This window comes from Conger conger, chromosome 7, assembly GCF_963514075.1.
Source record: "Conger conger chromosome 7, fConCon1.1, whole genome shotgun sequence".
Classification (NCBI taxonomy): domain Eukaryota; kingdom Metazoa; phylum Chordata; class Actinopteri; order Anguilliformes; family Congridae; genus Conger; species Conger conger.
The window spans coordinates 53,054,765-53,070,122 of NC_083766.1; the positions used below are offsets into that span (position 1 = coordinate 53,054,765).

The window sequence follows — 15,358 nt, forward strand, 5'->3', positions numbered from 1 at the left end:
GAGAGAGACAGACAGAGAGAGAGATAGAGAGAGAGATGGGGTGGTTATAGGATTGGTTTGGAATGTTGAGATGATGTCACAAGCTACTTTGCCCCTCCCTTACAGGCATCAAGCAGTGGCACCTGATTGGCCAGCTCCAGCCAGAGACGTCCTACGACATCAAGATGCAGTGCTTCAACGACGGAGGAGAGAGCGAGTACAGCAACGTCATGATCTGCGAGACTAAAGGTGAGAGAGAAAGCAGACCAGGACAGCTGACAGCCATAAGCTCCTGGTTGTCAGAATGTGCTAGAACCCCGGCCCAAATATGACAGTGAGAGTTGGAAAACTTTTAAATCTGATTTTTATCTATTTCCTCATTGATGAAACTTTTCTCTGTGTGGAACGAGCCGTGTAAGACAGGCCTTGTTATAAGGCATACACTCAGTGACCACTTTATTAGCTAGACCTGTACACCAGCTCATACAAATATCCAATCAACCAATCATGTGGCTGCAACTCAATGCATAAAAGCATACAGACAAGGTCAAGAGGTTCAGTTGTTATTCAGACCAAACATCAGAATGGGGAGGAAATGTGATCATAGCGACTGAGTGTGGGATGATTGTTGGGGCCAGACAGGGCAGTTTGAGTGTCTCAGAAACTGGGGATCTCCAGGGGTTTTCACACACAACAGTCTCTTTACAGAAAATTGTGCAAAAAACATCCAGTAAGCATGGGTGAAAACGCCTTGTTAATGACAGAGGTCAGAGGAGAATGGCCAGGACTGGTTAAAACTGACAGGAAGGTGACAGTAACTCAAATAACAACGACACTACAACAGTGGTATCTAGAACAGCGACACACAACACATTGCACCTTGAAGGGAATAGGATACAGCAGCAGAAGACCACTAAAAAAGTAACCCTAAAATATAATAAATAACCCTTACCTAGGGGTTCCCAACCCTGTTCCTGGAGATCTACAGTCCTGTAGGTTTTCACTCCAACCAAACACAGCACACCTCATTCAACAGCTAGAGCAGGGCTGCCCAACCCTGTTCCTGGAGATCTACAGTCCTGTAGGTTTTCACTCCAACCCAAACACAGCACACCTCATTCAACAGCTAGAGCAGGGCTGCCCAACCCTGTTCCTGGAGATCTACAGTCCTGTAGGTTTTCACTCCAACCCAAACCTCACCTCGTGCAAAGCACTACAACAGCTGCTAATTAGTAGAATCAGGTGTGTCAAATTAGGGTTGAAATGAGAACCTATAGGATGGTAGATCTTCAGGAACAGGTTTGGAGACTTCTCCCCTAACTGAATAAAGTGGGCACTGGGTGTATATTCTCTGCAGGGTGTTTAAGTCGTCCTAACCCCCTCCCCCCCCCCCCCCCCCCCCCCAGCTCGCCTGGCTCCAGGCGTGGCCCCCCAGAACCCGGTGACTCCCCCCGGGCCGTACCCCCCGGACCCCCCATCCCCACAGGGGGGGCTGCTGTACCTGATCGTGGGCAGCGTGCTGGGCGTGATGGTGCTGATCCTGCTGGTCTTCATCGCCATGTGTCTGTGGAGGAACCGTCAGCAGAGCGGCCTACACAGTGAGTCCCGGGGTGAGCCGCAAGCCTCACAACGCCACGCGAATCACTACGCCGACGTTCCAGAACGTTCTGCCGTCGCCCGACGTTTACTGCGGTCGTGGCCCTTTCGCAAGAACAAACACAGCACAACCCCCAAAAATTGTCAATCTATATAAGCATTTTAGTCTTATATTAAGATTTAAGATGTTATTTCTATTGCTGTTTTGCTAGATAAGGCAAAAAGATGACAGTTTGACTCATTTCGAGATTTGCCAGTAGGGTAAGATAATTTCACTTGTCAAGCAAATGGTAAGTTAAAACAAGATTATATTTTCTACTTGAAAGGGGAAAAAAAGAAGATTTTAAGTCTTGTTTAAAAGTAAAATGCTTGTTAAGACAGACATTTTGCAGAGTGAGTAATTATTTGCAATTCTGTAGCTTTAACAGGCAGAACAGTTTAAAACACTCCTGCAGATTGAATTTTGAACAAAACGGAAAGATGTTCTGCCACAGGTGATAACCTGAATATTTTCCTGTTTGAACTGTCAGTAACCTGCAAAGTTTTACTGGTGTCTGAAGTGGTGAAGTATCTGAGATAAAGCACCTGACCCAGGTGTGTGTCCTTATATTTCAGCTGATTGGGATCACGGTGTCTGACAGTGTCTGACTCACTGAGAGAGTGGGTGCTTTATTAAAGGCTTTTGAGCAGTCCCATGTAGACCCAGCTGTCCTCACAGTAGTGTCCTCATGTAGGCCTCCAGCTCAAATGTGTTGTAGCCGAGTGGCTAAGGGACATGACTGAGACCTGGAAGGTTGACGTTTCAAGCACCAGTGTAGGCCCTTAACCCCACAGTGCTCCCTAAGTCCCTTGCTTAGTCTAATGAACTGTAAGTCTCTTTGGATAAAATAATCAGCTAAATAACAAATAATTTATTATGAATACAGCAAAAAGGGAGATTGCATTTAATACGATTACAACAAGCAATGCAAAAAAAAAAAAATCTCAAACTGAGCAACAAGAAAAGATTGAAAGTCAAATAACACATTATTATTATATTTTGTGCCGATTCCTGCCCTAAATTGACAGAATTTGTTTGTAACGGCCTCTGAATCCCAGTCTGAACTCTTATTACCCCCCTCCCCAGAGTACGACCCCCCCGGATACCTGTACCAGCCTGCGGAGATGAACCGTCCTGGAGTACACCACCCTGCCGGGCACCAGCCGGATCAACGGCGGGGTCCACGGGGGGTACGGGGGCATGGCCCCGCCCGGCTGCCCCCACCTCCACCACAAAATGCCCAACGGCCTGGCCCTGCTGAACGGCACGGGGGGGCTCTACGCCCCCGCACACAACCACAGCCACGACGGGGCGCTGCCCCACACCGCGCTGGACTACGAGCACCCACACACGCACCCGCACCCCCACAATGTGAGTCCCTCTCCGCTCTAGTGTCGGGGGTCCTGCTGGGGCTTATTCAGTCAACTCTTAAGACTACATATGGTCTGGTATTGGACTACTGTGTAGTCTGTTCGAGTTGAATTACCCCGTTAATGAATGCCCGTAGTGGAGGTTTTGAAATTCATTAGATACACTTGTCAGGTTGAGCTGATCCAAGCCTGTTGAGATTTAGCCAATGTATGAGGCTACAGCATGGAGTTTTCTTAACACGCTACTTTTTAGCCATTAGTCAGAAATGGTGTCTTTCTACACCAAACAGAATGTCCTAATTTTCTTAACATTTTCAAATATCGGTTAACACTTCACACTGTTTATATAATTGTTAGCTTTTTACAGATTAACAGCTGTCCAATTAATTGCTGCATCTGTTACATCGAATGTAATTTTTCAAGTGCATGACAGTATTCTTTTGATGTGTGTCAAGAACTATTGAGTTTCATATTCATGGGCTGAGCAAGCTTGGGAGACATTTCCTGTAAGGTATTTTGTATGGTCAGAATGTAAAAAGGTCATTGCCTACCATGTTTACCATCTTTTCATTTTAGGGGGGCGGGATGTACACTGCGTTACCCCAATCAGATCCCTCCGACTGCATGAGCTGCCAGAACTTCTGCAACAATAACAGGTGAGACGCCGACCTTGTGTGTAGGATCAGCCAATCAGGCAGATTGGATGTGATGTTGCATTATGGGGAGAAAAAAAACCTCATAATTTCACAGCATTTATTTTGGATAGGATGCAAGTGTGTATTTACACAGTCTACAGAAGGTGTAATTAGTAATTACAGTAAATGAACTGAAAATATTTTCATTGTATTCATCATGGCGACTTGCTCAGTAGAACTTGATGTGTGATGTAGAATGGTAAGATGGTGGTGCAGTAGACGTCTGAATGTTCACTTTTACAATGTACAGTGGTCTGCCACTGATCTGTACACAGTGCCCTGATTTGACAGTGCAGTGTGATTCTGATTGCACACATTGTGGTTCTGATTGTAGAGTGGTTCTGATTGGACATGGTGTGCTTCTCATTGTAGTGGTTCTGATTGGATACGGTGTGCTTCTGATTGTAGTGCGGTTCTGACTACACACAGTCCGGTTCTTATTACGATGTGCGTTTCCTATTATGAATGAATCTCCAAAAGGATACATTTTTGTATGATATACGGTGACAGTAAGAATTAGATACTGTAGAGGAAGAATCTTATCCTCGTACAAAACAACAGATCACATTCAAGGGCAGCATTTCAAATAATTCCGCCTCACATATTATTCTTGTTAAAAATGACACGTTAGGACTACTGTATGAAGTATTATGCGAGCGCACTTCACCGCGTCCTGCGGATACTGTAAATAAAAGCACATGTAATGTAATTGCACATGCCGGCACGGTGTTTACACAGTAATTACATGTGTAATTATACAGTTATATAGTAGGGTGAAGCGTGACCGGCTCCCGTACTGAATCCGTTTTCACGCTCACACAGGCCTCCTCTGCTGCTGAACCTCCTCGTTACAAGTCAGCTGAACAAACAGCTCTGCTCACGCCCCGACACAACTCATCTACCCCCGCCTGGGGTCTGTCAGTCTCTCTCCTTCCCCCGATTCCTTCCCCAACTTTTCTCCCCACCCCTCCTCTTCTCTCTCTCCTCTCTCTTCCGCTTCTACTCTCTTCTCTGTCTCTCTTCTCTCTCCGGTCTCTATCTCCCCTCTCTCTTATTTTCTTTCTATCTCTCTATCCTCTCGTTTTCTTACTCATCCTCTTCTCTCTGCATCTCTCTTCTTTCTCCCGTCTCATTTCAGTTCAGTTATGCTTTATTGGCATGACAAAAGACAAAAGCAAAATACATACTTAATACATTAAGCTCTGAACAATACTAAAGACTACAAACTTCTCTCTCCCCTCTCTCTACTCTCCTATCTCTCTCTTTCTCTCTCTTCCCTCTGCCCCCCTTTTGCTTTCCCTCTCTTTCTCTTTCCTCTCTCTTACTCTTTCATTCTCCTCTCTGTCTCTCTCTCCCCTCTGCCCCCTTCTCTCTCTCTCTCTCTCTCTCTACCCGTCTCTCACTCTCCCTCTCCGTCTCTCTCCCCGTCCTGACAGGCTTGTTTATGTACTCTAGTGGCTCTGGTCCTAACAGTTTACTCTGTGTGCACCCAGCCAGGGGCCCAAATGAGCCTTGTGTTTATTTACCTCCTGGAGTAGTTCGGTAGGGAGGGGGGGGGGGGGGGGGGCGGAATGTTTGATTAGACCAAAGCGGGCGGGGCTTTAACCAGCTTCTGGGTTTAGATGTTCCATTTTTTATGAATGGAAAATTTCAAGGGCTGTCTGGAAGTGTTTGTGTGTGTGGCGCGTTTGAAACAGCTGGCTGTGTTTCCAGCTGCAGATTGCAGAACACACACAGACTGGGCTGAATCACGGCTGAGGCCGTGCTGCTTTTCCCAGATTAGAATGGAATGCTTGTGTTGTTTTGATGAGGTTGCATTTCAGACAATGTGACGGTGTGACACAGAAGTGTCAATCAACCATGGCCGCAAAACCACAACCCTGTTCAGAAATATGTTACATATGTATTTTGTGGAAAATCATGAAAGACATCTGTGTTTAAAGGCCCACACACATATTTTCTGTTTGTTTGTTAGTGTTTTTTAGCTTTTCATATTATCCCGGAGCCTTCTATTTGTGTTCCATTCTGATTAAATTAAAAGATTGCAATTTTGGCAGAAGTATGTATATTTCCCATGTGACATCACGTATGTTTTTGCATAATTATCGGATAATGTTGCTAAATGTTAGCATGGAGAACTGACCACAGGAGGCAGAGGGGGAGGGGGAATTGGGCACTGGGGGCAGGGTCAGGTTACTGCTCTTTGAGAAGGTTTTGTGGGTGTTTTAATTCCTAAACTTGAGAACACTGATGCACGTGGGCCCTTAAAGTGTAATGTTTTCTTTTCCTGCTTGGATTACAACTTTAATTATTTTCTTGTTGCTCAGTTTGAAAATGATTAGAATATTTTTATTTTTATTTATTTTTTTGCATTGCTTGCTAATCATATTTAATGCTATCTCCCTTTTTATTACATAAATAATTTGTCATTTAGCTGATGCATTTATCCAAAGCAACTTATAGTTGGTTAGACTAAGTATGGGACAATCCCCCCTGGAGCAAGCAGGGTTAAGGGCCTTGCTCAAGGGCCCAACAGCTGTGCAGATCTCGTGGCTACACTGGGGCTTGAACCATCAATCTTCCAGGTCCCAGTCATGTACCTTAGCCACAAGGCTTTAATATTAACTAGCATGTACAGTGACCTTGATTATTACAAACGACAAACGAAAATAGATAGATAATAGAGTATGTATTTACAAATGTAATCTCAGTTTTCTCTATTCAATGTGTAATGACATAACATACCCTCACCGAGCACTTTATTGGGAACATTTTTACTTTATAACACCTGCTTATTCATGCGATTATCTAATCAGCCAATTGTGTGGCAGCAGTGCAATGCATGCAATCATGTAGATACAGGATATCAGGAGCTTCAGTTAATGTTCACATCTACCATCGCAATGGGGAAAAAATGTGATCTAAATGGCTTTGACCATGGAGTGATTGTTGGTGGCAGACAGGGTGGTTTGAGTATCTCAGAAACTGCTGATCTCCTGGGATTTTCACGCACTAGCTCTAGAGCAGTTCTGCGGGCAGAAATGAGTTAATGAGAGACATCAGAGCAGAATGGCCAGACTGATCAAAGCTGACAGGAAGGTGACAGTAACGCAAACCACACATTACAACAGTGGTATGCAGAAGAGCATCTCTGAACACACAACACATCATAATAAAGTGGATAGGCAACAGCATTAGAAGTAAAAAAAGTCTAATAAATACCTAATAAAGTGCTCACTGAGTGTATATCTGAAGGCAACGTTGTGAATTGAATAATGAGTGGGTTTGAGTTTCAGCAAATGAGTTTCAGCAGGCTGAGTTTTAAAGTTCCTTTTCTTCCACACAGGTGTTTCACGAAGGCCAACGCCAGTTTCTCAAACGGGAGCCTTCCCATGATGCACCGCGTGGTGCCCTGCCAGGCCGACGGGTTAGAGATGGTGCCCCTGGGTCACATGACCTCCCGCTGCCACACCCCCAGTGTCCAGCAGTGCCCGGGGGAGGAGACTGGCAGGCAAGGGGAGGAGTCAGAAGACAAAGCCCTGCCCCTTTCCCAGCATTCCTGCTGTCAATCACAGGAATGCCAGCACTACCAATCAGAGGAAAGAGGTATGTTCATCCACTGATTCCTATTCGCTCTGAAGCCCTGAAGTAAAGTGTTTTTGTGGTACAATGATTCAATATTAATTATATTACATTACATTACATTATTGGCATTTGGCAGACGCTCTTATCCAGAGCGACGTACAGTTGATTAGACTAAGCAGGAGACAATCCTCCCCTGGAGCAATGCAGGGTTAAGGGCCTTAACCCTGCATTGCCCAACACTACAGGCCACCCCTCAATACTTAATTGTCATACAAGTTAGTTGACTTCATTCTTAATAAGGGTCAAGTTATTATTGTACGCTGTTAATAATCATAATTTGTTATATTCACAGTGCTGCTTCTCACAGTGTAGTCAATTGAAAATATGTCTTGATTTGTCTTAGACAACTCATAGGACCTATAATCGTAGGACCTGCCATTATTATACAGACTATCATTTTCTTTCCCTGCTGGTTTTTATTTCTTTATTTTTTATTGTGGAAAGATATTTACCCTGTCAGATTGGGATTGTGTTTTCCTTCAGATTCAGACATTTATAATAATAAAGAGTATGCAATTTGAACAAAGCAATTCCAAAACTCCTTTTTGTCTCTCCTTCTACAATGCAACTTCCACTAACTGGCCCAGACAGATTATGCCATCTATCTGAATGTAACAGCAGGCCCTGATTAAACACTCTTTCCATTCTTTCATAATCATCTCTTGTTACTTTGAAATGATCATCGCAGTGTCATTAAATGCTGTTTAATATCTTCATTTCTACATATTTGCCGCACATGGAGGCGCCTGGCGTTTAATAAAGGAATGAAATCCGTTATAAGCACAATGGTATTTACTGAAAGAGATGTGAGTTCACGAGTTGCATCAGAAGTTATTTATTGGTGCTGTGTGAACCGTGTTAAAGTGGCGGAGGGCTGGGTAAGGAGTCTGCGTCTCCTCTCCCTGTGTGCTGCAGACGAGGAGCCGCGGCAGGAGGAGGAAGAGGAGGTGCAGGAGGAGGAGGAGGAGGAGCAGGAGCCCTGCTGGGAGCAGCTGAGTCTGTCGGACCTGGACTGTAACGAGAAGACCGGCTGGGTCTCCTCTGCCATCCCCATGGAGGCCTGATACAGCGCCCACTGCAGGAGGCCTGATACAGCGCCCACTGCAGCCCCCACTGCAGGAGGCCTGATACAGCCCCCACTGCAGCCCCCACTGCAGGAGGCCTGATACAGCGCCCACTACAGGAGACCTGAGAGCCCCCCCCCACACACACACACACACACACTCACACATACACACACACACACACACACACTCACACTTATACACACACACACACACACTCACATACACACACACACACACTCACACATACACACACACACACACACACGCACACACACACACACACACACACACACATACTCAAACATGTACAAACACCCACACACTCAAGCACACACTCAAACACTCACACACACATACATACACATGCACACACACACACACACACACACACACACGCTCAAACGTGCACACACACCACACATGCTCAAACATGCACATTCACCCACACACTCAAGCACACACACACACACACACACACATATGCACACACTCATACACGCACACAGGCACACACATACACAGGCACGCACAGACATTCTTGTGGACATGAGTACACATACACACTCACTATACCACTGAAAAGTCTGTATAAACACACACACACACACACACACACAGACACACACACACGCTGTGAGCGAGCACAGGCGAGGGCAAGGAGCAGGAGCAGCCGACACGGGTGAGGGAGGAGCCCGGCTCGGTCAGACACGGACAATTTATGGCACAGTGACAAAGGACACAAAGCTGCCTGCGGTCTGCGCTGGGCGGGGAACGCCACTCCGAGAGAGAGACGAGAGAGAGAGAGAGAGTCAGAGCGAGAGACCGGGAGCGACCGAGCGAGAGACCGGGAGCGACCGAGCGAGACACCGGGAGAGAAAGAGCAAACTGCAACCACAGCCCACAAACCTGGGGGAAAAAGAGGATCTAAAAAAAAAGAACAAAAACTCTTTAGACAACCTATTTATTTTTTTGTAGTAGTAAAATATTATTTCATATGAATGTATCTGTTTTAAGAAAAAAAAGTTTGTCTTATATTATTTATGCTTTTTTGATGAGAAATACTTTTTTATTTTTTTGTTTTTTTGTTTCTTTATTGTGCTTTCCACACTGTGGATTTTAGCCCTTTTTATGTAAAAAGTTTTGTATAATATAAAGAGAAATTATGGAAGATACGATGCCTTCTATTCGTTTGTCCTTGTTTGGTGATTTTTCCCAGAAACATATGCTAGTTCTGCATGGCAGTCTGTTTATTAAATTACTCATTTGAAATGAAGTGAAGCAGCTAAGAATCCATGTTTTGATTGGTTTATGTAAAGAACATATGTCAGTGACCTTCGCTGTGATTGGTTCAATCTCTTATGCTACAACCAATGGCGATGGAGGTGGCCCTCCCAGCAAATGTGACTTGATTCTTAACTCTGCTGTGCTTTTGTGCGTATGGATGCTGCTGGGGGTCAAGTGGGGTTTCCTGGGTGTCTTCATGAGAGAAGCTGCCATGTATCTACAGTACTACAAATTATTGACTCGTGGAGCCAATCAAAACATGAGTTATCTGTAACCCAATAGCTTGAATTGATTGACATGACCATCAGCCAATAGCATCCCCCATTAAGTGTTCCCTGAAGCCTCACCCCCCAGCCATGCTTTCGTGATTTGACCGTTAAGTGATCTCTGGAGATCAGGACCTCATCCAATGTACACTGTCTTGATCTGCTGAGGTCACGTTTCCAGTGATAATAACTTACTGTATCTCGTGGGGAGCACTTAGCTTTGATATGTGACATTGTCTCCAAATGATTTATGCTTAAGGAAATGGCACCAAGTGTAATAAAATAGTAAACATAACATAATGTGCATACCTGTGTGGTAACTTTTATGAGTGTTTGTGCACTGTCACTCTGCTGTCAAGATGTGTGTTTTTGGTGGGTTTTCAGAAGACTTGCGTGGTCTGACCTGTAGACCATTTTAAAGCATGGAAACAGACCTGGGCTGAATGCCTAACTTGGAATCAAATACCTTTCTGTGGTCGGTTGATCTTGCCTGTTGCAATTGAGCCAACCAAGAGGACCTGAAGGCAGGGTTGCACTTTTTGAGAGTATTTCATAGGTTCCATTACACCAGACAAGCTCAATAAAGCATTGAAAAGTATTAAATGTATTTTGAACCAGGTCTGCATGGAACCATACTAAAACAGAATTACCTCAGACGATGGGAAAGGGTGTGGGATCACTGTCTTGAAAGGAAGTTTTGTATTTCCATTTTTAAAGAAATCAAGGAAGCCAAGATATACACTACAACGGCTATCGTTCCGTTTTTCACACGTAAACAAACATTTCTGTGAGCTCCAGTCGAGTTCAAAGCAGTCGAGATGCAATCCGGCTTAGGAATTTTATCAGGTTTTTTACCACAGCCTTTGGAAGGGCAGTCAGATTTATGAATGTGGTGCTTTTGAAGTCAGGACTGTAAAACGCAGTCACTGGCCGAATCACAGAGATGAGATTGGCAGGGGAGGACTATCTTAGCTTGGTAATGTATCAGACCTGGCTCACATACATATCTCAAATACCTCTGTTTAGATGCCTGTAACATTTGAAAATACTTGGGTAGGATTTTCAGCAAAATAACTCACTAGCCTAAATGAATAATCGTGAAATAGAAATTGTGCTCTGAATGTTGGTGAAAAATGCAAGCACATTTCAAATGTTGAAAAGTCAGAGGTGGAAAATCCTGGTACAGAAAGTTATTTTTGTCCAATCACCTGGATTTGCTAATTAGCACTATACTTCCAGGAGGTAGAACTAATTAAATTCCTGAGGCTGAGGGTAGAAGAAACGCACAGCAGGGTTTTTACTTCCTAACCCCCTGGACTTTCCACCTCTGTGAAAGTTAAAAGTAATTAAAGTAAAGTGTTGGACTCGATAGTGTGTGGACTTGTAGCGTATATTCCGGAAGGTGCTGGTGTCAGTGTGTGACTGCCAGGCTGGTGTGCTGCCTCTGCCATTATGGTCCATCCGGTGTTCTTCTGCTTGTTGATTCTCAGGCTGTTCCTGGTCTGTTCAGCCTCACTGCTTGTCACTCATCCATCACACTGTTTTTTCATCAGATTTTCTGTTGTTGTTTGGAGTCCGGTCTCCACCCCCCCCCACCCCACCCTTTCTCCAGCTACCGTCTGCCGCTCCGGTGTGCCTGTCCTGCCTGCATCTCCGTCGAATGTTTGCCCGCATGTCTGTCGGTTTTGGCAGGAGCGAGGCCTCTCTCCGGTCGCTTCCCGCCTCTCGGGGCTACGCCGTCGCCCGCTAGCAAGGGAGCGTTGAGATGGCAGATTATCTGCGGGGTCTCGTCTGTTGTCGTTCGCTTCAGGAAGTAACGGCCACGGTCTCGTCTGCCAGGAGATCTGCAGATAAGATGGCGATAGGAATGTGCCGGCTGGGAGTGTTTGTTGTTCGCCGCCGGAGGAAAGCGGATTAAGGGGATTTAAAAGGAGACCTTTGTGTATTAGATATGGGTCGGATTACGGCGCTACTGGACGGGGGAAATGAGAGGGGGGGGGGGGGGGGGGGCGGGGGGTAAAAAGGAACGATGAGCACAGACAGGAAGTGGCACGATACTTTTAAAGGAAGGGCGGGGCCGATGACAGAGGCCACGGCCGCTGATGTGACGGAGAGATACGATCGGGAACGTCTTTAAAAGATCTGATTCTTCTTTCGTCTGTCAGCCCAACTGTCCCTCACCCCACGTCGTCCCCCCCCCCCCTTCATTAATAACCTCAATGAAACAAGGACGCCCTTTGTCCATCCCGGAATTCATCCTACCCCCCCCCTTCCCCTGAATGGACCTGTTAACACCACCACCCCCCCCTTTGTCACTCGCCTTCACCCACACACTATTCTTCTCTCTCTCTTTCTCTCTCCATCTTCTCTTCCTCAGCAGGCCCAGAGTGATAAGCCATCACACAACGCTCTTATGAATGATGCGGCTTTGTCAGTTGTAATGACAGCGTTCGGTTTTCAGTAAGGTCGTTCACATTGTACAGAGAGGAGAAGGGCTTGTGTTCATGCTGCTGCCCATGAGTCTGACAGCAACTGTGAACCAATGAACAGTGGAAAGCGATAGGAGGGGGATGCTCCCTGACTACCTTCAATAGTCCATTTTTTTATTCGATTGGATTGAACTTGTTGTCATTGCCAAGGCAATGAAATGTGTCCTCTGCATTTAACCCGTCCTAGGAGCAGTGGGCAGCCACATTACGGCGCCCGGGGACCAACTCCAGTTCTGAGGCCAGTGCCTTTGTCAAGGGTAATGGAAGGAGTACCCCAAGAGGCAATTTAGACTCTCCAATTAACCTAACCTGCATGTCTTTGGACAGTGAGAGGAAAACGGATTACCCAGACATGGGGAGAACATGCTACCCACTGCGCCACTGTGCCGCCCATCATGTACATAGTAGTCCAGCTCTGCTACAAAAAACAGCTCAAGCAAAGTTTTGCTCAACATGGTTTAGCTGGTTGACCAGTTCAGACCAGCTCCCAGCTTGGCATGGTTTGACCAGCTCAAGCTATGTTTTGAAACAGCAGGTAGATGATTGACCAGCTACTACCTCAGAGAAGCTACCAACTCAAACCAAGCTAGACCAGCTAATGACCTGTTTGTCCAGCTTTACAAACTGGATTTTATACCAGGGATGGCTGCCCAACCCTGTTCCTGGGGATATACCATCCTGTAAGTTTTAATTTCAACCGTAATTTGATACACCTAATTCTATTAACTAGCAGCTCAATGAGATCTCTCAACTGTCGAATGAGGTGTGCTTTGTTAGGGTTGAAATGAAGACGTGCAGGATGGTTGATCGCCAAGAACAGGGTTGGGCAGCCCTGTGATAGTACATCATGAACCCCCATGACCTCTGTGGTCCTCATAGGCTTGACCTGACATGAGGGTGGGAGTAAAACCTTTTGAAAAATGCTGATGTGTGACTTCTGAATACTCAGTTAATAGTTATGATGGAAAGGTTCAGTGTGTTCTTCATTGGGTCTTCATGTTAATAAGATAGTAATAAAACACTGATTTATTTAATCTCAGTTCTAACACATTTTAATGATTTCAGTACCTATACATAGCTGTTACAAGGTATGAAAAGTGCCTAAACAGGTACAAATGCTTGTCGCTGGGGCGGTACCCTGTAGGTGCATAAAATTGTACCCCTAGCCAGCAATATAGAATGTATATATATCTAGACTTTTTTGTTTGGAAAACGTCCTCATTTGTACCCAGAGAGAACGTTATTGTACTTTCAGGGTACATTTGGGAAATTTGATTCTTGAACAACAAAAATGTACCCCCACTCACTTTATTTCTGAGGGTGTAACAGTGCCTGGAATTCGGAAAGACAGCACTCTTTTCTGGGAAAGTCATTCATCTTACAATTAATTGCTGAAATGGGAAAACTTTGTCCCAGGCTTGGTTCCAGGATATCCCATAAACCCTAGATTGGGTTCAGGTCTGTTGACTGAGGAGGTCATGATATATGGGTAGTATGTTAGTATCATGCTCTGTATACCTTTGTTCTGAGGACAGTGGCCTTGGCGTCTTGACAGACATCCCTCTACATAATAAAGAAACGCTGCGACCTGAGGCTACAATGATGATTGACATCAACCTCGCTTTCAAAGGCTATGAAGGCACAATGCCCGGGGTATGCATCCAACTACTGTTGGAAGTTCACTGTTGGAATTGTTCCCATTTTTTGTTTCTTGCCTTTTATTACCATCTCTGTAACTGAAGATTGAAGTTTGGTTTGCAAAGAAAAACTTTGAAATCTAAATTTGGATGTTCTAGCATTCTTTTATCTCGTCTTTGTCCATCCAAGACCCTTTCTGACCTGGGTCAAATGCAATTTTAAATTTATCAACCCTTTAGACCCCCAGTGGAGTTCCCACCAATTACTAAACATTTGAAAATAATTATTTTCGCCAATATTGAGAAGCAAATTATTTTCAAGTTTAGATTAATAAATATCCAGGGATCTGTTGGAGTGGTTCCAGATTTGAACCAGCATTTCACAAGTATTTTGAATACATTGACCCAGATTTCAGGATACCGAGGACAATGCTTTAATCCGCAATGCTCGGTCCAAGGGGTACACTTGTAAAAGTAGAGACAACCTTCCAAAAGAATAAACATCCTCTGAGTGATCTGCTGTTGACGTTAGCTGCTACCTTCCACACCCGACTCTTCACTGTGCCTCTGCTGTCTTGGTCAGGGACTTGGTAGACCTGCACATGCATACGAATCTCTCGCCAGCCCTCGACCCCCCATGACACCCTCCCGAAACCGCCTCGAAAGCCCACACACAACAAACGCCTCTCGGTAAGAACGGGAGTCGGGTTCCAGTGTAAACAACGCACCGGAGAAGAGGTTAACAACCGGAGGTCGAGTTTGCTGGTTCAGCTTGAATTTGCTCCCTGCCGAGGTCTCGCGTGTCTCATTTTAAAGGATCATGGCACTTCTTTAAACAAATCAAAGAGATCACACGGTTTATTCATCCCCTAGATAAACTCCACGTATATAAAAAACAAAGACACTCTTTCATCTCGCAAAGATAAGCAGTTTTCCCCAGGATTTCAGACCCGACTGACGAGGCATAGTTAGACATATGCAAGTGCCTTGTAGAGGTAAGGCCAATGCTGGTGTTATCATATTTCATTAGTAGTTATATAAAATCCTACTGTGTAAATAGTGTCATGAACCTGAATCATATTAATCCATTTTTTCCTCCAAAAACATTATTTTCATTTAGCATTTGCAATATGTTTGCATTTTTTTTTAAAGTTAGAAATGGGATAAATAAGTTAAAATGCTGTATATCGTTTGTAGTGTGTTCAGTGTGAAGGCATATATCAAACTGAATCTGACCACTACTCATACAGTCTTCCTCTGAGGATCCCAGACCAGAAAAAGGTGCGTCTG

The 15,358-nt window shown here is 44.9% G+C and overlaps 1 protein-coding gene across 1 annotated transcript in view; it reads left to right on the plus strand.

Moving 5' to 3' along the window:
- LOC133132699 (cell adhesion molecule-related/down-regulated by oncogenes-like) overlaps positions 1-10,242 on the plus strand; it is a 53,619-nt gene extending 43,377 nt beyond the window's left edge. The window contains 7 exon segments of the mRNA XM_061248340.1: positions 106-228; positions 1,386-1,577; positions 2,702-2,744; positions 2,746-2,986; positions 3,562-3,641; positions 7,027-7,286; positions 8,241-10,242. Of these exon segments, the coding sequence (XP_061104324.1) occupies positions 106-228; positions 1,386-1,577; positions 2,702-2,744; positions 2,746-2,986; positions 3,562-3,641; positions 7,027-7,286; positions 8,241-8,389 (1,088 nt within the window). The 3' untranslated portion in view covers positions 8,390-10,242.
- The last annotated feature ends 5,116 nt before the right edge of the window (positions 10,243-15,358 follow it).